Source organism: Pelmatolapia mariae, linkage group LG16_19 (assembly GCF_036321145.2).
Source record: "Pelmatolapia mariae isolate MD_Pm_ZW linkage group LG16_19, Pm_UMD_F_2, whole genome shotgun sequence".
Classification (NCBI taxonomy): Eukaryota; Metazoa; Chordata; class Actinopteri; order Cichliformes; family Cichlidae; genus Pelmatolapia; species Pelmatolapia mariae.
Window position 1 is genome coordinate 29,390,689 of NC_086241.1, and position 15,504 is coordinate 29,406,192.

At 40.9% G+C, this 15,504-nt stretch overlaps 1 protein-coding gene across 1 annotated transcript in view; it reads left to right on the forward strand.

Annotated features, from left to right (window-relative positions):
* Positions 1-3,053, forward strand: part of sucla2 (succinate-CoA ligase ADP-forming subunit beta) — a 30,908-nt gene extending 27,855 nt beyond the window's left edge. The window contains exon 11 of the mRNA XM_063500290.1: positions 791-3,053. Within this exon, the coding sequence (XP_063356360.1) occupies positions 791-865 (75 nt within the window). The 3' untranslated portion in view covers positions 866-3,053. The remainder of the gene's footprint in view (positions 1-790) is intronic.
* The last annotated feature ends 12,451 nt before the right edge of the window (positions 3,054-15,504 follow it).

Consider the following 15,504-nt stretch of genomic DNA (forward strand, 5'->3'; position numbering starts at 1 on the left):
AGATTTTCAGGAAAGATGAGAAATAATGAAATCCCTTCAGATTGTTGTGAGTGGAGAGTCCTTGTTGTTAGATTAGGAAAAGAAACGTGTATCAGTCAGCTGTAATAGTAGTTGTCGTGTTTGGTATTTTTGTTATGCCAGAATAACTAAATATTTTTTAAAAAAAGTTTAGAATTAATATGATTTTGGAGAAAATTACTAGACAAGTATGACATGATATGGCATGAAACTGCAGCGTGTGTCTCAGTGCACAAAACACAAGAACAAGACTGCACGTGTGCAATCAGCTGATTAACAGGTGCAGCTGCTCTGTGACTGTTCAAGTAGAGTTTGAGGTGTGCGTGTGTCGAGAGAAAAATATGCGTCTTCTAGATGACACTTGGGCGGCCCACTCCCATGGTAAAAGTTCTAGAAAAAGTTTTACAAATGTAGAACGTCAGTGGCTAAGTTGGTAGTAATGAGGTGAAGTGAAGCATGACTGCTGTGAGTGATGGGGATGTCAGCTGTAAAACCTGAAGTGCACTATATCTCAATCCTAAATTGAAAGCAGAATACCTGCATAACACCTGAATTTCAGACTTTTCAAGCACAGTCAGGAGGAGGATTGGGATCCCATTGAAACAGCTGCATGACTTCAGAGACCTGTATCATTTGTGTCATCTGTTCTGTATTGACTGTCTTAAAAAATGTCTCCTTTTTAAAACACGGGTTTATTGGTTAAATAAAGGTCAATTGTAAAAGTATGTTATGTTAAATTTTATTTCATGAGCCCACTCTGCTCTGTCCACAGGTTGTAAAGCTTTCTGAAATCGTCTCCCTTGCAAAGGAGGCTCAAGTGGACATCACTTTCCAGCTGCCCATCTAAGAAACCCAACCTTTCAGATCTCTTCCTCCAAGCACTTCCTCTCTCACACCCTTGGGTCAGCCTATCAACAACACGCCACTCCACTACACAATCAAACAGCAACATGAGCTAGAGAGAAGACACATTAGGTTAGCCCTTTGTTAAACCTCTTTCTGGCTCTGTGGCACAATGACACGACTCTGAACAGGTTCCCCCCCCCCCCCCCCCCCATCTCCCTCCTTTACTCAAAGTCTCAAACCCAGAAAAAACCCTTAAGTTGCACTTGAGTCGATACGCACAAACCTCCTCCTTCTCCTCCCCGTTCTTCTTCGCTCTCTTCCACCCTGAGAGGGAGACTCGCGGTGAGCCTTTCTGTCTTCTTTGGTACTTGTTGCGAACACTTCCTTTGACCTACTTTGAAACAATAATAGAATAAAAACAGTAGCTTTGTCTTGTTACTCAGTGTTCAGGTTGGGGCTCTTTTGAGTTGGATCATTTCCTGTTTTCAGCTGAATGCTTGTGAGTTGGGACCCACTAGTGCTATCCATTACACGGTTTAGCACGAGTGCCTTTCAGTGCGATCTCTAAATAGGAATGTATTCCTCCATTCACGATTTTCTTTGTGTGTGAGTGAAGAGCTACAAACACACAAACAACATGCTGGCAAGCTTGACTCTGGCATCAGGAAACAACCTCAGTTTTCTCCTTAATGGAGAACCAGCAGCATCGATTTAATATTGGTGGGGTTTTTTCCATGCAGGCCTCAGTGTTATTTCTGTACCTCCTGTAGGCATGAGTTCCTCAGCCTCCTTCATTACTCCTCACACAGCAGATGTTTCCTCCTTTCAAAACTGCACAGTCGGCACTGACGGTCTTCGGGTTCATCTCTGACTTTACCTGAAAGTTTGAACGGCTCAATCCGGTTTAACCCGGGTTTGAACGAGTCACATTTGTTTTCCTGAATTATTAGACACGACACCTGCGGGCGTATCGATCGACGTCAGGATCTGAGCGAGTATTGATGAGCGGGCCTGGCGTTTGGGCTGTGCCCCAGCTGTGGTGGAGCTCGTGTGTGGGTATGTTGAACACAGGTGATACATCACAGCTAACTTTCTTTTTTTAAATAAATGAATTATTCAGTGTTTGTGTTGGGTACCTCAAGTTTTGCCAAGGAGGAACATGGAGATCAAAAGTTGAATGATCTCAAAGTAAATCAAGAGAGCCTGGTGTACGTTCCTGTTCCCGTGGAAACTGCTCCTGCTTACCTGCCAGGTTTCAACCAGATGGAGTTCACATCTTGTGACCATCTGAAAATCAAAAAGGCCGTTCTTTTGATGTCTTTCATGACAATACTTTTAAGATCTCTTTGTTTTGTGCTGCTAATTAATCCAAATAAGGAATTTGAAGTATTCCCGGGCAGTGTGAAAATAATTAAACAGATAATGAAAAAAGTCCTCAGTTGCAGTCTTCGTGTTTTAATATTGAGATTGTTATTTTCCAAATTGAAACTGCACAAAACAGGAGGACGCCAACACTTCCACTGTCATCCAAACAGTACTTGGTTATACTGGCTAAAGGGGGCAGCCAGGAAGTCTGAAGGTTGACGTTCACAAGTCACAAGTTTTTCCAGTTGAGCTCAAACTGAAGAGGACAGAAAAGTCACTGGTTCCGATTGCAGGTTTATCACCTTGTTCAAAGTGGTCATTGTAGGCAACTTTCTTGTTAAATGAACTACTGCCATAATAATTTTTCCCCCCCTTGGAGCATGAAAGTCACCAGAAATGGACTGATGACTGCTGAAGACACTGGAATTTTGTGTCGCTCTTTATTTATCTGCTTTATTCTCTCTGTGGAATAATTCGCTGGTTTAGACCTCTGCAGTTGCTGCTCCCGTGTGTTCAGTCGTGCCATCGCGCCACAGTCTATTAGCTCCTTTTTTTTGTTTCTGTTTGTGAAGTCAGAGTCGAGGTTGGGGTACTTATGTCCTCCGAGTCAAACGGTAAAACGACTGTAGGTTCTTTTTTTTCCTTCTCCCCTTTACTCCTCCTCCTCCAGCTCTCCAAACACAAGCCGACATTGTGAGTTGTACGTCATTTATTTTATCTTGTAAATAACCAGACTGATGTTCTCGCTCTGTAAAATATTTATGCTCCTCACAAAGAGCACAGCAAAGGAAGAAAAAGAAAAGAATAAATACAGAGAACACCAACTTTTCCCTGGTTGAATTTCTTGTCTCCTGTGTGTTTGTCTTGGACACTGTACAAAGCTGAGCATTTATTTTGGTTTAATCTTCTTACCAAAAAATGCCTAATTGGTGCTGAATGTAGTGCCACCATAAAGCCTCAGAAGCCTTTATTTAGTTTCCTGTTAAAGAGCAACTGTTTAATGTTTTGTATGAGTTTGAAATCAAGAACCTGCAATAGTCTTGTGAGATAGTGGAGAATACTTCTATTCATACATCCAGGCCTCCACCCATTTCTTCTGCTTATCCGGGGCATGGGTCACAGAGACAGCAGCCTAAGCAGAGAGGCCCAGACTTCCCTCTCACCAGCCACCACCTCTAGCTTATTTTGGCAGGAGGTCCTTGGTGTGCCAGGAACACCTACAGCCGGAGGCATTCTACTAGGCTGGCTCCTTTCAATGTGGAGGGTACCAGCTCTACTCTGAGCCCTACTCGGATGAGTGAGCTCACCACTCTTTCTCTAAGGGAGAGGCCAGCCACCCTTTGAAGAAAGCTTGCTTCTGCTGATATCTGCCATCTCGTACTTTCAGTCACTACATAAGCTCATGACCATCGGTGAGGGTAGGGTCGTAGATGGACTGGTAAATGGTGAGCTTCTCTTTTATGCTCAGCTCTGTCTACCATGACGTACTGGAACACACACACAGGCGTGACTGCAAAGTGTCTGTTAATCTCCCCTCCCCCCTCACTCGCGAAGAAGATCCCGAGATATTTCAACTCCTCCACATGGGGCAGCAACTTGTTCCTGACCCGGAGTGGGCACTCCACCCTTTTTCTTCTGAGGACCATGGCCTCAGATTTGGAGGTCCCAATTCTTGTTCCTGCCGCCTCACATTCTGCTGCAAACTGCTTCAGTGCTCGCTGGAGGCCACCACCTGAACAAACCAGCAGGACAACTGCAAAACGCAGAGATGACATTATAGATGAGTGTTGGTTTGATCAAGCGGTTTGGAGAGGTAAAACCTGTTCCCTTGTTAGTCTTTGTCGAACTGATTCCAAGTATACCAAAAAGAGTGGCCAAATCAATGTTGGATAGGATGAATGCACTGGTGAGCTTAGCAACATCAAAAGGTCTGGAAGACCAATGAATTGGATGATTGCAGAATTCTTTCCTGGGTTAAGATAAAACCTTCCACAACAAACAGCCCAGTCAACAGCTGTCACGACTGTAGGTGGCTCATTGTCAAGAGACACCTTCATGAATGGAAATGCAGAGGGTTTACAACAAGGTGCAAACCACTGGTTACAAAGGATACCAGAGGATTAGACTTTGCCAGAAAAAATAAAAAAGATTCTGCACTGCTCTGGAAAACAGAGGACAAATGACACCAAGTAAGTCACAGTTACAGAAAACAACTAATATTCACTCTAAATTTATCGAATTACCCACGCTGTACAGCCTCTATTCATGAATATACAGATTACTGTCAGTAGGTAATAGAAAAAAAAAAAACTTTTTTACTTGTTTGTTTTTTTGTTTTAATGTTATGTACCCTTTTCTGTAATTTTGCTGAGGTTAAAAATGTTCTCAGAATGAGTTAAACTATCACAAACAACAGGGAATATGTTTTCTAATGTTTACCTGTGTAATCTCAGTCCCATCTGAATGGTGCTTTAAACCATGGTCTTTGTTTGATGCTATTTTCTAACAATTCTGCTCGGTATGCAGCAGGATCATTTTGTTGTTTAAATAATAATAATTTTGTAAGCATATTTCCATTTGTGTTGGGCCTGTAACGACTCTGAGCGAGCGCTCTCTGATTACAGGTTCTGTCAGAGTCACCCACGCTGGCTGTAATGGCAGGTTGATTACTTGAGTGGGTGTTTCTTGACAGCAGGTTAAAATGCTTTTGACTCTGTTGATGGAAAACAACACATGATGATTCAAACTCTGGTCAAGTTAAAAACAAAAAACAAAAAAAAAACTGGAGGAACATTCACACATGGTTAACATTTGAAGATTAACCTGTTTTAGTTTTTTAACAAGGTAGAAGTCTTCCAAATGCATTTAAAAAGAAAAGACGTTTAATTTGGGCACTTTGTCATCTTTCAGCTACCCTGCTCTGAAGTTGAGAAAATCAAACATCAGTCAGGTCAGAGGACAGAGACCAGTTGAAATTGTAGAAGGACACGAAACAGATAAAGAGTTAGATATTTCACACACTCGCACTGAGTTGGTCGAGACCCAAAATGGAACTAAAAAAGAATGAGTGTGTCCTATAGTCAAAGCTTGACCAATCAACTGTTTAATAGGTTTACAATAACATGCCAGATGATACAAGTTGAAATCATAGATGGTATAGAAGATGGATGAAGTTTATGGGTCTGAAAACTGAAGCCAACATGGAAAAGCCTTAAACTTGCATTCTTCCTAATGACCAGCAGTGGGTTGCAGAAAGCCTTCCAGTTTTATAGAAGTCTACGACCCTCAGCTTCCTTGTTCTCTTATCCCAGTAAACTCTTTCCTGATGACTATGCCGGCTCATTGGCTAATGGGTTGCCAATCAGAAGTCGAAAACACTCAGCTTGAGGCTTTATAATGGGACTTCAAACCAGTGTTTGACATCACAGTGGCTTTTGTGCTGCCCATGTTTAAGATCAACAAATCTATTTATTTAATGATAGTTATGTAAGTTCATGCTTATTGTATCCATAGCAACTAAGTAACAGCCAGGTGCTAATAATCAAATGCTCTTCATTAATTCATTATCAGTGAGTGTGTTCACCTGTGAAATTTTGACAGCTTTTAGCTTTGCACAGCAGCATCTGAATAAATCAGACTTCTAGAAAGACTTAGGACAGATGTGGCCAAAGTAGTGATGTTTAGCTATGGTGCACAGCCCCATGTTTGATGAAAACCAAACGCAGTATATCAGCACAAGCACCTCATACCAACTGCAATGCATGGTGGTGGAAGGGTGATGATTTGGGCTTGTTTTGAAGCCACAGGCCCTGGGTACCTTGCAGTCATTTATTTGACCTAAATTAGGTTGCGCGGCACAGATCATAGACATACATCACAGTTGAAAAGGGAAAGAATCAAGGTTTTACAATATATTAGTCAAAGTTCAGACCTCAACTCAATTGAGAATTGAAATGCTGTAGTGTGACCTGTGCAGAAAGAAATGTTTGTAAAAGAACTGAAGCGATAATGTAAAGAAGAGTGGGCCAGCAATTATTTCAGGTTACTACTGCTCAACAAGGGTCTGCAAGATACTGAATCATAAGGTGTAGTTAGTTTTTCGCAGGACTGCATAGCATTTGGTGAAAACATTCTTTCTTACATGACTATTGTTCCTTCGCAATTCATATAAACTAGCGTCAAAGGTTTTGGACTACTGACACCAGATCTTCAATCAGCAAATTTGGACAACCTCTGTTATATTTTTATGAACACATATTTAAAAAATAAGGGTAGTAATATCAATTCAATTCAATTCAAATATTTATTGTCATTGTCAAAAAAAAACAATGAAATTGCGTTTGGAGCTTCCATACACCCGTGAATAAAATAATAATAAGTGTAAAATATGACTCCAGTGCAATAAAACAATCCTAAGCAACAACATACAACATGACAAGTAATATTTAGAAGTTGGATATGGTTATTGTCCGTGAGAGAGAGGGGACAAAGAGTTCAGAAGCCTCACAGCCTGTGGATACAGGCTGTTGGCCAATCTGGATGTTCTGGCCTGTATGGACCTGTACCTTCTCCCTAAGGGCAGCAGATGGAAAAGGTGGCGCGCAGGATGATATTGGTCCCGCAGGATACTGTGCACCCTCCTCAAACAGCGAGTGCGGAAGATATTACTAATCTCTGGCAGAGTTGTTCCAATAATTCTGCCAGCTTCTTTCACCACCCGCTGTAGTGCTTGCTGATCGGCCTTGGTGCAGCTGGGGAACCACACTAGCAATCCATACATCAGAACGCTGCTAATGGCACAATTATAAAAGTTCAGCATCAGAGGTCTGGGAATGTGTGCACTCCGCAGTCTCCTCAGGTAGTAGAGGCGCTGTTGGGCCTTCCGTGCAGCTAAGGTAGTATGGTTACCCCAGGACAGGTCCTCGGTCACCGTTACTCCCAAGAATTTAAAACTGCTCACCCTCTCCACCTCCCCACCGCCAATAAAGAGAGGCAGATGGTTGCTATGACCCTTCCTCCGGAAGTCCACAATGATCTCCTTGGTCTTTTTAGCATTTAAGACCAAGTTATTTTCGTGGCACCATGACTCTAGTTGTTGCACCTCTGTCCTGTAATTTGTCTCATCATTGTCAGATATAAGTCCGAGCACTGTAGTGTCATCGGCAAACTTAACTATGAGATTGGACGCACAGGAGGAAATGCAGTCATAAGTAAAGAGAGTGTATAACAGAGGGCTCAGGACACACCCCTGAGGGGCACCGGTGTTGACCACAAGGGTAGAAGAGGTGTTCTTACCCACTCTGACACTCTGTCTACGGTTAGTAAGGAAGTCTGTAATCCAGTTGCACAGAGAGGAATTAAGACCCAGTTGGTGAAGTTTGGGACGGAGTCTGTATGGCCGGATGGTATTAAAAGCCGAGCTGTAATCTACAAAGAGGAGCCGTGCATAGGTGTTCCTGTTTTCCAAGTGCTCCAATAGTGTGTGCAGCACTATGGCGATCGCATCCTCGGTTGACCGATTCTTCCTGTATGCAAACTGGTGCGAGTCCAGAGGTGGTGGACAAACAGCTTTAATATGTTTAATAACCAGTCTCTCCAGACACTTAGCGGGAATGGGAGTGAGTGCCACAGGTCTGAAATCGTTCAGACATGAGACATTTGACTGCTTTGGGATGGGAACAATGGTTGCCACTTTAAAACAGGATGGTACCAGTGAACAGGACAACGAGGTGTTATATATAGAGATGAAGACGTCTACCAGGTCCGCAGCACAGTCTTTTAACACCCGGCCCAATACTCCATCTGGCCCGGCCGCCTTCCTGATGTTAATGCTCCGGAACACACGCCTCAGCTCGTGAGTGCTCAGGACTGGAGCAGGGTCAGTTGAGGGGAGAGGGGACAGGACAGGGTCGGTGTTCTCCCTATCAAAACGGGCATAAAAGAAATTTAAATCCTCAGCCAGAGTAGGACTATCGGCTGAGGATGATGGTGTTCTCTTTTTGTAGTCCGTGATAGCCCTAATGCCCTCCCAATCAGTCGATACAACAAGAATAACCGCAATAACTACAAGCAAGAGCTTGTACTGTCACATTGTGAGTTCATTTTCCTGTGTGCATTTATGTGTCTGAGTGTGTTCTGGCTGGTAACGAATCTAAATAAAACATCTACGGGAACACACCAGTTAATCTGTAAAAAGATGCCAAAACAAGCAAAAAATATAAAATCACTTCTTAAAGAATGACACACTGATTCATAATGTGCAGTGTGAAGTCATTTACTTCACGGTGCAAATTATACAGTTGGTCAGACAGCTGCTAAAATGCAGGTGCTTGATGTTCACAAGCAGCAGATCTATCAATCAGTCAATCTGCACACAGCCACACGTGCCCTCTTCCAGTTCAGGCAACAAGCTCTAGCAGTTCTTTGCTGCTGAAATCCACAAGGGCAGCACTGTTTTAATATGGATGGCGATATCAGCAGGAAGCGTGAGATGAAGTCACTGCTTTAAAGCTGAATGTGGATATGGCCTTTGAGCGCTGGAAGGCCGTGTCACTGTAGAAGAGATGAAAAGCTGGGTTAAGTCATCAGAGGACTCCCTGCTGAGTTCACATCTTCACTCAAATTAAAACCTTGCCAATACAACACACACTCACACTGAGCTTTGAAGTCTTTGCTCCAGCCTCTTTTTCTATGATTTCCTTGGCTGTAGCACCAGGCTCAAATCTCGACCCTGTGGCTAGAAAAGATGATTTTGATTGTACACAAGACATTTCATTATATCTCTCCCTGCCATGTTTCTCCAGAGATGAAAAGACTGCTGAGGCCAAAAATCTTGTGATAAATGGACCTTTTTTTATTTCTAAAACTAATTAAGAGGGAAAGGAGGGGTAAGCTGGGCTCTGATTTGTCATGGATGCACTGTATGCATTTGGAACTAAAATATGAAACTCGATGACACATTTTTAATTTTCTAAATGTGTGTTTGTGGGTGGCAGGCACAGCGTCTGTGCTGGAGCCTGGACAAACTGCACTGAATCTGTGTCATGAGTAATTTTAGCTGCAATGGAAAATGTAGCAGTACCTTACTAAAATCAATTGTGCAGTGTTTAATAAACTTACAGCGGGTGGTCAAAGTAAAACAAATGCCCTCTACAATCTAAGTCTAGCTTTGTTCATCTCAAAACCAAACCAACACTTTTAATCTGATGTTGTTTTTCCTTTTTTGTGTATGTGTGTGCGTTATTGCTAAGTCATTCAGTTAAACCAAGAGAAGGTTGTTTTTTTTCCTCTGTGCATAATTTATATTTGTCTTTGGTATGGAGAACAGACCCCAGCAGAACATGGAGCAGATGTGTATCACATCTGTGACATGTGATAGAGCATGAAATGAGAGGCGGGGCTTGAGGTGGGTTCCAAAGTGGCCTGCAGATGTACAGCAACTTTTAACAGACTCAAAGCAAAGATTACCAAAGTCTCTAAGAGTAATATTGTAGGTTTGAAACACATTACATATATGAATTGCAACATAATCAGTGAGACCAAATGGCAGAAAAGGTGGGTTATGAGGAAAAGCTCATTCACATTAGAGTAAAACTGGGGGAGTAACTTCCTTGTGACAGGGAAAACACAATTATGGCATTTCGTTTCAGTTTTTTTGCTTTCACTGACAGATTGAAAGTGTTGAGAGTGGTGGGAAGTCCCCCAGCTTATCTCATTACATCTGAGAGAGGATCAAAGGACTTAGTCATCAGTATTGTACATCAGTGTCTAGACCTTGGATGTAAGTAGCGCATGTTAATTTAATTTATTTATTATATAATGTGATTTTCTGTGTACATAGACAACTCCTGGAAGAACTGGACTACCTGTACAACCTGTAAAACCATTCCTGTTTTGGGGATTGTGCCATTGTTGTCCCTTTAGTGCACCTGTTGCTATAGTTTCAACATTTTCATTAACAACCCCTCTGCTACTTAACCCATCAGATCAATATCCCACAAGTTTACTTGACTTGATTCTGTACTTTGATTAAAAAGTGTTCCTGTAATTGTTTTGAATTTCTGTTTAATGTGAATTTCTGTGTATGAAGAGTGCAACAGATTTATGGCTTTCAAGGATTTTTTACAGTCAATAAGCAATTTGACCCCATTTAATTGAAAACAGCCACCAACCCTTTGGAGTCCATGTTGATTTTTAATCTATTCTTGATCTTGCATGCATGTACCCTATGTAAGCGAAATCACAGCCTGATAGCAGACTGATCAGGTGTCTTATTGCTGTTTTAACACTCATTTTCCTGTAACAAAGACACTTTGAAGACAGCAGCTCACTGCAACTGGCTGCAGACTCGCTCCATGTAGTGGTAAGACTACACAAATTTGGAGCGGGAATCACAAGTTCGATTCCCACCTGGTATCCAGTAAGGGTCCTGGCTAGACCCCCATGCTAAAAAAAAAAACAAGCCCTGGAATGGTGCGGCTATGTCTGCAGCTCGGACACAAGCATTTCACTACATGTTGTACTTTGTATAATTGCGTATGTGACAAATAAAGGTTGTTTGTTTGTTTTGAACAAACCACGTCAAAAGCAACAATAACTTCACTGCACATGGCTGCAGTAAAAATCTCCAACCACTGTTTTCCATAGAGTGACTGCGGGACTAATTTGCTATTCACTGACTTTCATTACTCTTCTCTCCAGAGCATACCTCCACCTCTCCAGTCTCTTTCCCACCTGCTTCCTACTCTCACTACAGAGAACACCATCATCTGCAAACCTCATAGTCATTCAGGCTGGACATTCCTGCCACTTCTCAACATGTGCTGCACCAGCTTCACATACTTCTCTGACACCTGACTTCCTTATACAAAACCACACTTCCTCTATTAACAGGTCTATCCCTAGATCTTCAAGAATGAATGTGGGTCATATGATCTACAGATGATAGCTTGGCTATCTATGCTTAAACTAGTTTTATTAATTATTTTTACTCTTTCATTGTATACACTGTCACCAAAACCAACTGTTTCTTCCCTCCTACAGTGACTTCAATCACATCCAAATTGTTCTATTTAAAATCTACTGTGGTTGTGTACAGAAAAAAAACCCACTGTCATTGTCCCCAAACCTACGGGCCTAAGTGTATTAAAATACCATAAAACAGGCACCAACATGATGCATTTTACTGATGAAATTTGTGAAAATCTTAATTCTTACAATGGGCTATTTTTACACATTATGCCATGGCCTAAAATAAAAGGCTTCTCCACCACTGATATTTGAAGTGTCAGCACGGATCACATCAGGGACTCCCACTCTCTCAGCAGAGGCGACCGTGCTGCTGCTCACACGTGAATCCTGACGCCTCTGGCTGGTCATTGCTCACTTTGTTGCAGCAGAAGTGAGGGAAGAGCAGCAGGAAGGAACCAACACTTTAGAGTCCGGGCTGATTTTTAATGTGTCCTTAATCTTGCATGCATGTACCATGTGTAAACTAAAACAGAGCCTGATGAAAGTTTGTAAATTAAAAGAATAAAAACAATAAACCTTAATATACAACTAGATTGTAAAATAATGCTGTGAAAGATTTAAAAAACTATAAAAAAAAACACATTTGTTTCCTTCATGCTGGACTGTAATTCTTGTCATCATGACGATTCATGGCTCTTTGGAAAGCCTCCAGCTGATTGAGGGGAATCTCAGGAACTAAGAAGAAGGATCCTATTTCCTCCACATTAGCTTCACTTCATCGGTTTCATGTAAAATATAGAACAAAATTTAAAAATCACTCTTGCCACATAAAAAACCCATAGTCCCATCATACCTCCGGTGACAATCAAAGTCAGCCAATATCAAACTGAAAATGAAAGCATGTTTTTTTATATATATATTTATCAATGAAGGTTTCTGAAGCATTATATGAAGTGCTTCATATAATGCTTCTTTTAGCTTTGTCTTTGATCATGGGAAATGTGTGTTTGTTGACCAAATCTATTGCAAAAAGTGAATTTCACATATTTTTTTTATTTTACAAAAGAACTTCAATGACTATCACAGACTATATTTCATAACTTTATGTCATCAAATCTTTTATCCCGTCTTCCTTCTCTCACCCCAACTGGTCGCAGCAGACGGCTGCCCCTCCCTGAGCCTGGCTCTGCTGGAGGTTTCTTCCTGATAAAAGGGAGTTTTTCCTTCCCACTGTCGCCAAAGTGCTTGCTCATAGAGGGTCATATGATTGCTGAGTTTTTCTCTGTATGCATTATTGTAGGGTCTACCTTACAATATAAAGTGCCTCGAGGCGACTGTTGTAGTGATTTGGCGCTATATAAATAAAACTGAATTGAATTGAAATTGTTATAGTCGGCTAGCGAAATGTGGAGGCTAGTCAGTGGTGCTGAAACAACGTTTATCTATTCCCATGTCAGAATCCTAGAACTCACATGCTGTTATATTAGTGTGTGATTGCCTGTTGGACCAATGCAGGACGCAGCTACGTAAGCTAAGTTTTTACAACTACTATTTAATGGTATTTTCATGGTTTATACGCTTGCACTACTGTTTGTAGACCTATATGAGTTGTTTTCAACTAACTGTTCCAATTTTAGCAAATTTGTAAAAATTTTGTAAAGATATTTTATTTTGGAAATTCATTGATTTGACAGCTTTACAGCATAATGGGTGTCTTAACTGTTACAGTAAAAATGGTTGACATCATAAACTACTCAGTGATATTAATCTTGACTTTTTAGTATTCTGGTAAACAAAACAGCCTGAAAAAAATCACAGGTTTACAGTTATCAGTATTTGTGTATAAGCACAAAAATAAAAAGTGTACCGATCTGGCCTATCTCTTTTATTTGGAAGCTGTCGAATTTGAGTGCATTTATGTGTATAAACCTGACACCTCTACAGCAATCTGAGAAATCCATCTTCTCAACTTTAAATTTTCAATCAAATCCAAACACATGTTTTCAAAGACCTCTTGCTGGGTGGGAAACCTGTTATTTTCATTCAAAGATATCACTTTCAGTACCATGAGTTCAGGTGGGGTTTTTTTTTCTTTACATATTATCTATTACCGGCAGATGATTGCTTTCTGCCCCAGTTGTCACATAAGTGTATCTGAGACATATAGGGTTCATAATGGTCCAACCTCTTATTTCAGCCACAAATCCACTTCTAGTCTGTCACTGTTTCCAACATTAGCCAGCATTTTGATGGTCAATCTGCCACTGACGTCACTGCTAAAAGCTGAAACAGAAATTTTTTTGCACCACATGTTTACTTAAAGTCTTATTTCAGTGAATGCTGTAAAGCATGATAAGACTTTGGTTGACTGGTTTGTCACTCTGGGCAGCAGAGTTATTTATTATTGCCTGATACTGATCGCTGTGTGCAAAATACACAGTATTCCACTTCCAAAATACCAGAAAAACTTTGCATCACCTTTGTACTCTATTGTTAAATTCAAAATTAAAATAAAAAACTTAAAGACTCCTGTAGGGCTCAGTGATGGGGAGGCCCTTATATCAGGAGAGGAAAGTCATAATAAAAGCATCACTCATTCAGCATGTGTAAGCCATAAATGATGAAAAAAAAGGTCTTTTAATTAGAAATGAGAGAGAATGGAGAAAGAAGGCTGACTGCTCAGGTGAACCCTCACTGCTTTAAGACGCCCATTATTAAATAACTGGCATTATGGGATATCTATGTAGGGCTAGACAGATGGTGGTGTTGGGAGTGATAGCTGGCCACTTTTTGAGGTTTCCTCTTGGTAAAAAAGCCTACATTTTAAAGAAAATCGATCATTATTTTACAATAAGGTTTAAATTTCATATACTTAGATAGGAACACGACTTACTTGTGGACACTGGATAGTTGAATAAGAGTAGAGACAAACATAACCTTGATTTCAATGAATGATATAATTGGATAATGAAAAGTCAATCACACTACAATGCAGGAAAAAAAAAACAGTTTTGCCTTTGCCTTTTTTTAAGCTGTTAATTTTTCTATTTTGAACACACAGATTTCATGATGCAGATGATTTTCGTGCATTGCATTACAAAGCGGCTGTGACTGTGGGCAACATTTTGTAATAATGTTTTATTATAACTTCCTACTATAAAGTGGAATCCAAAGCATTTTGCTTGATTTTGCTCTGATTATATGTTTATTTGTGTTGATACATGTGTATTATTTTTCCAGTGAATTTGAAATCTACTTCTTCTAAGTCACACACACACACACACACACACACACACACACACACACACACACACACTCCACTGTAGATCTCTCTTCTTGGCTTAGTCTGGAAACTTGGTGAAATATACTCATTTTCATCACAGAACGACAGCGTGTTTTTTTTATGAATTGACTAAATTGACCAACAACTGCCTGCCACCTCCAGCCCACCCAGCTCGCTGCAGCTGACTGGCCTTATCACAAGTTAAGTAAATGAACTGGCAGCAGCAGCAGCACAACTTCTGTAAACTCTGAACCTTATCAGAGCAAGCCAGCTGAGAGCAAACAGCCAGGGAGCCGAGCCACCTGTATTCACACTGCTGGAACTCCATCACTGTCTGCACCCAGCGAGGAGATAGCGGGGAGGGGGAGGGAAGTGAGCAAGCACACGAGAGGAGGATGAAGCACAGACGGAAAGAAAACTGTTTATCTGAGTTTTTGTGACCTAATAAAACTATCAAATTCAAGCAAGGCTCATCATTTTCAGCCAGAATCAGTTGAGATGTTAAAGTGAAAACTGTTTTACATCAGAAAGTTTGCTGCAGACAAAGGACATGGTTCATTTTAGTTCACAGTACACGGCCTCACTGATGACGACAGCCCTGAATACTGACACACAGTCAGAAAATACAAGCTGATACACAAAAAACCTCAAACAACCCGAGGCACGTCTTGATTCATGCTCAATCATTAACGTATGTAAATCTCAAAAGGTTGATTCTGTTCATCTGGGCGTAGCATTTTCAGTGGAAGATATGTTTTGTCACTCATCCAAGTGACTTCCTCAGTCTCACTGAAGACCTCACAGACTAAAGAAGTTACTGAAAACGCTACGTCCAGATGAACAGAATCAACCTTCTGGGAACCCGAGGCACATTTACAACATAAAAGTTGCACAGATTAGCACAGTTCCAGATCTGCTGCTTATATGTATATGTATATGTATATCTATATGTATATGTATACGTATATATATACATATATATATTTCAATGCAAGTGACTTCTGATTAATATCATAATATAA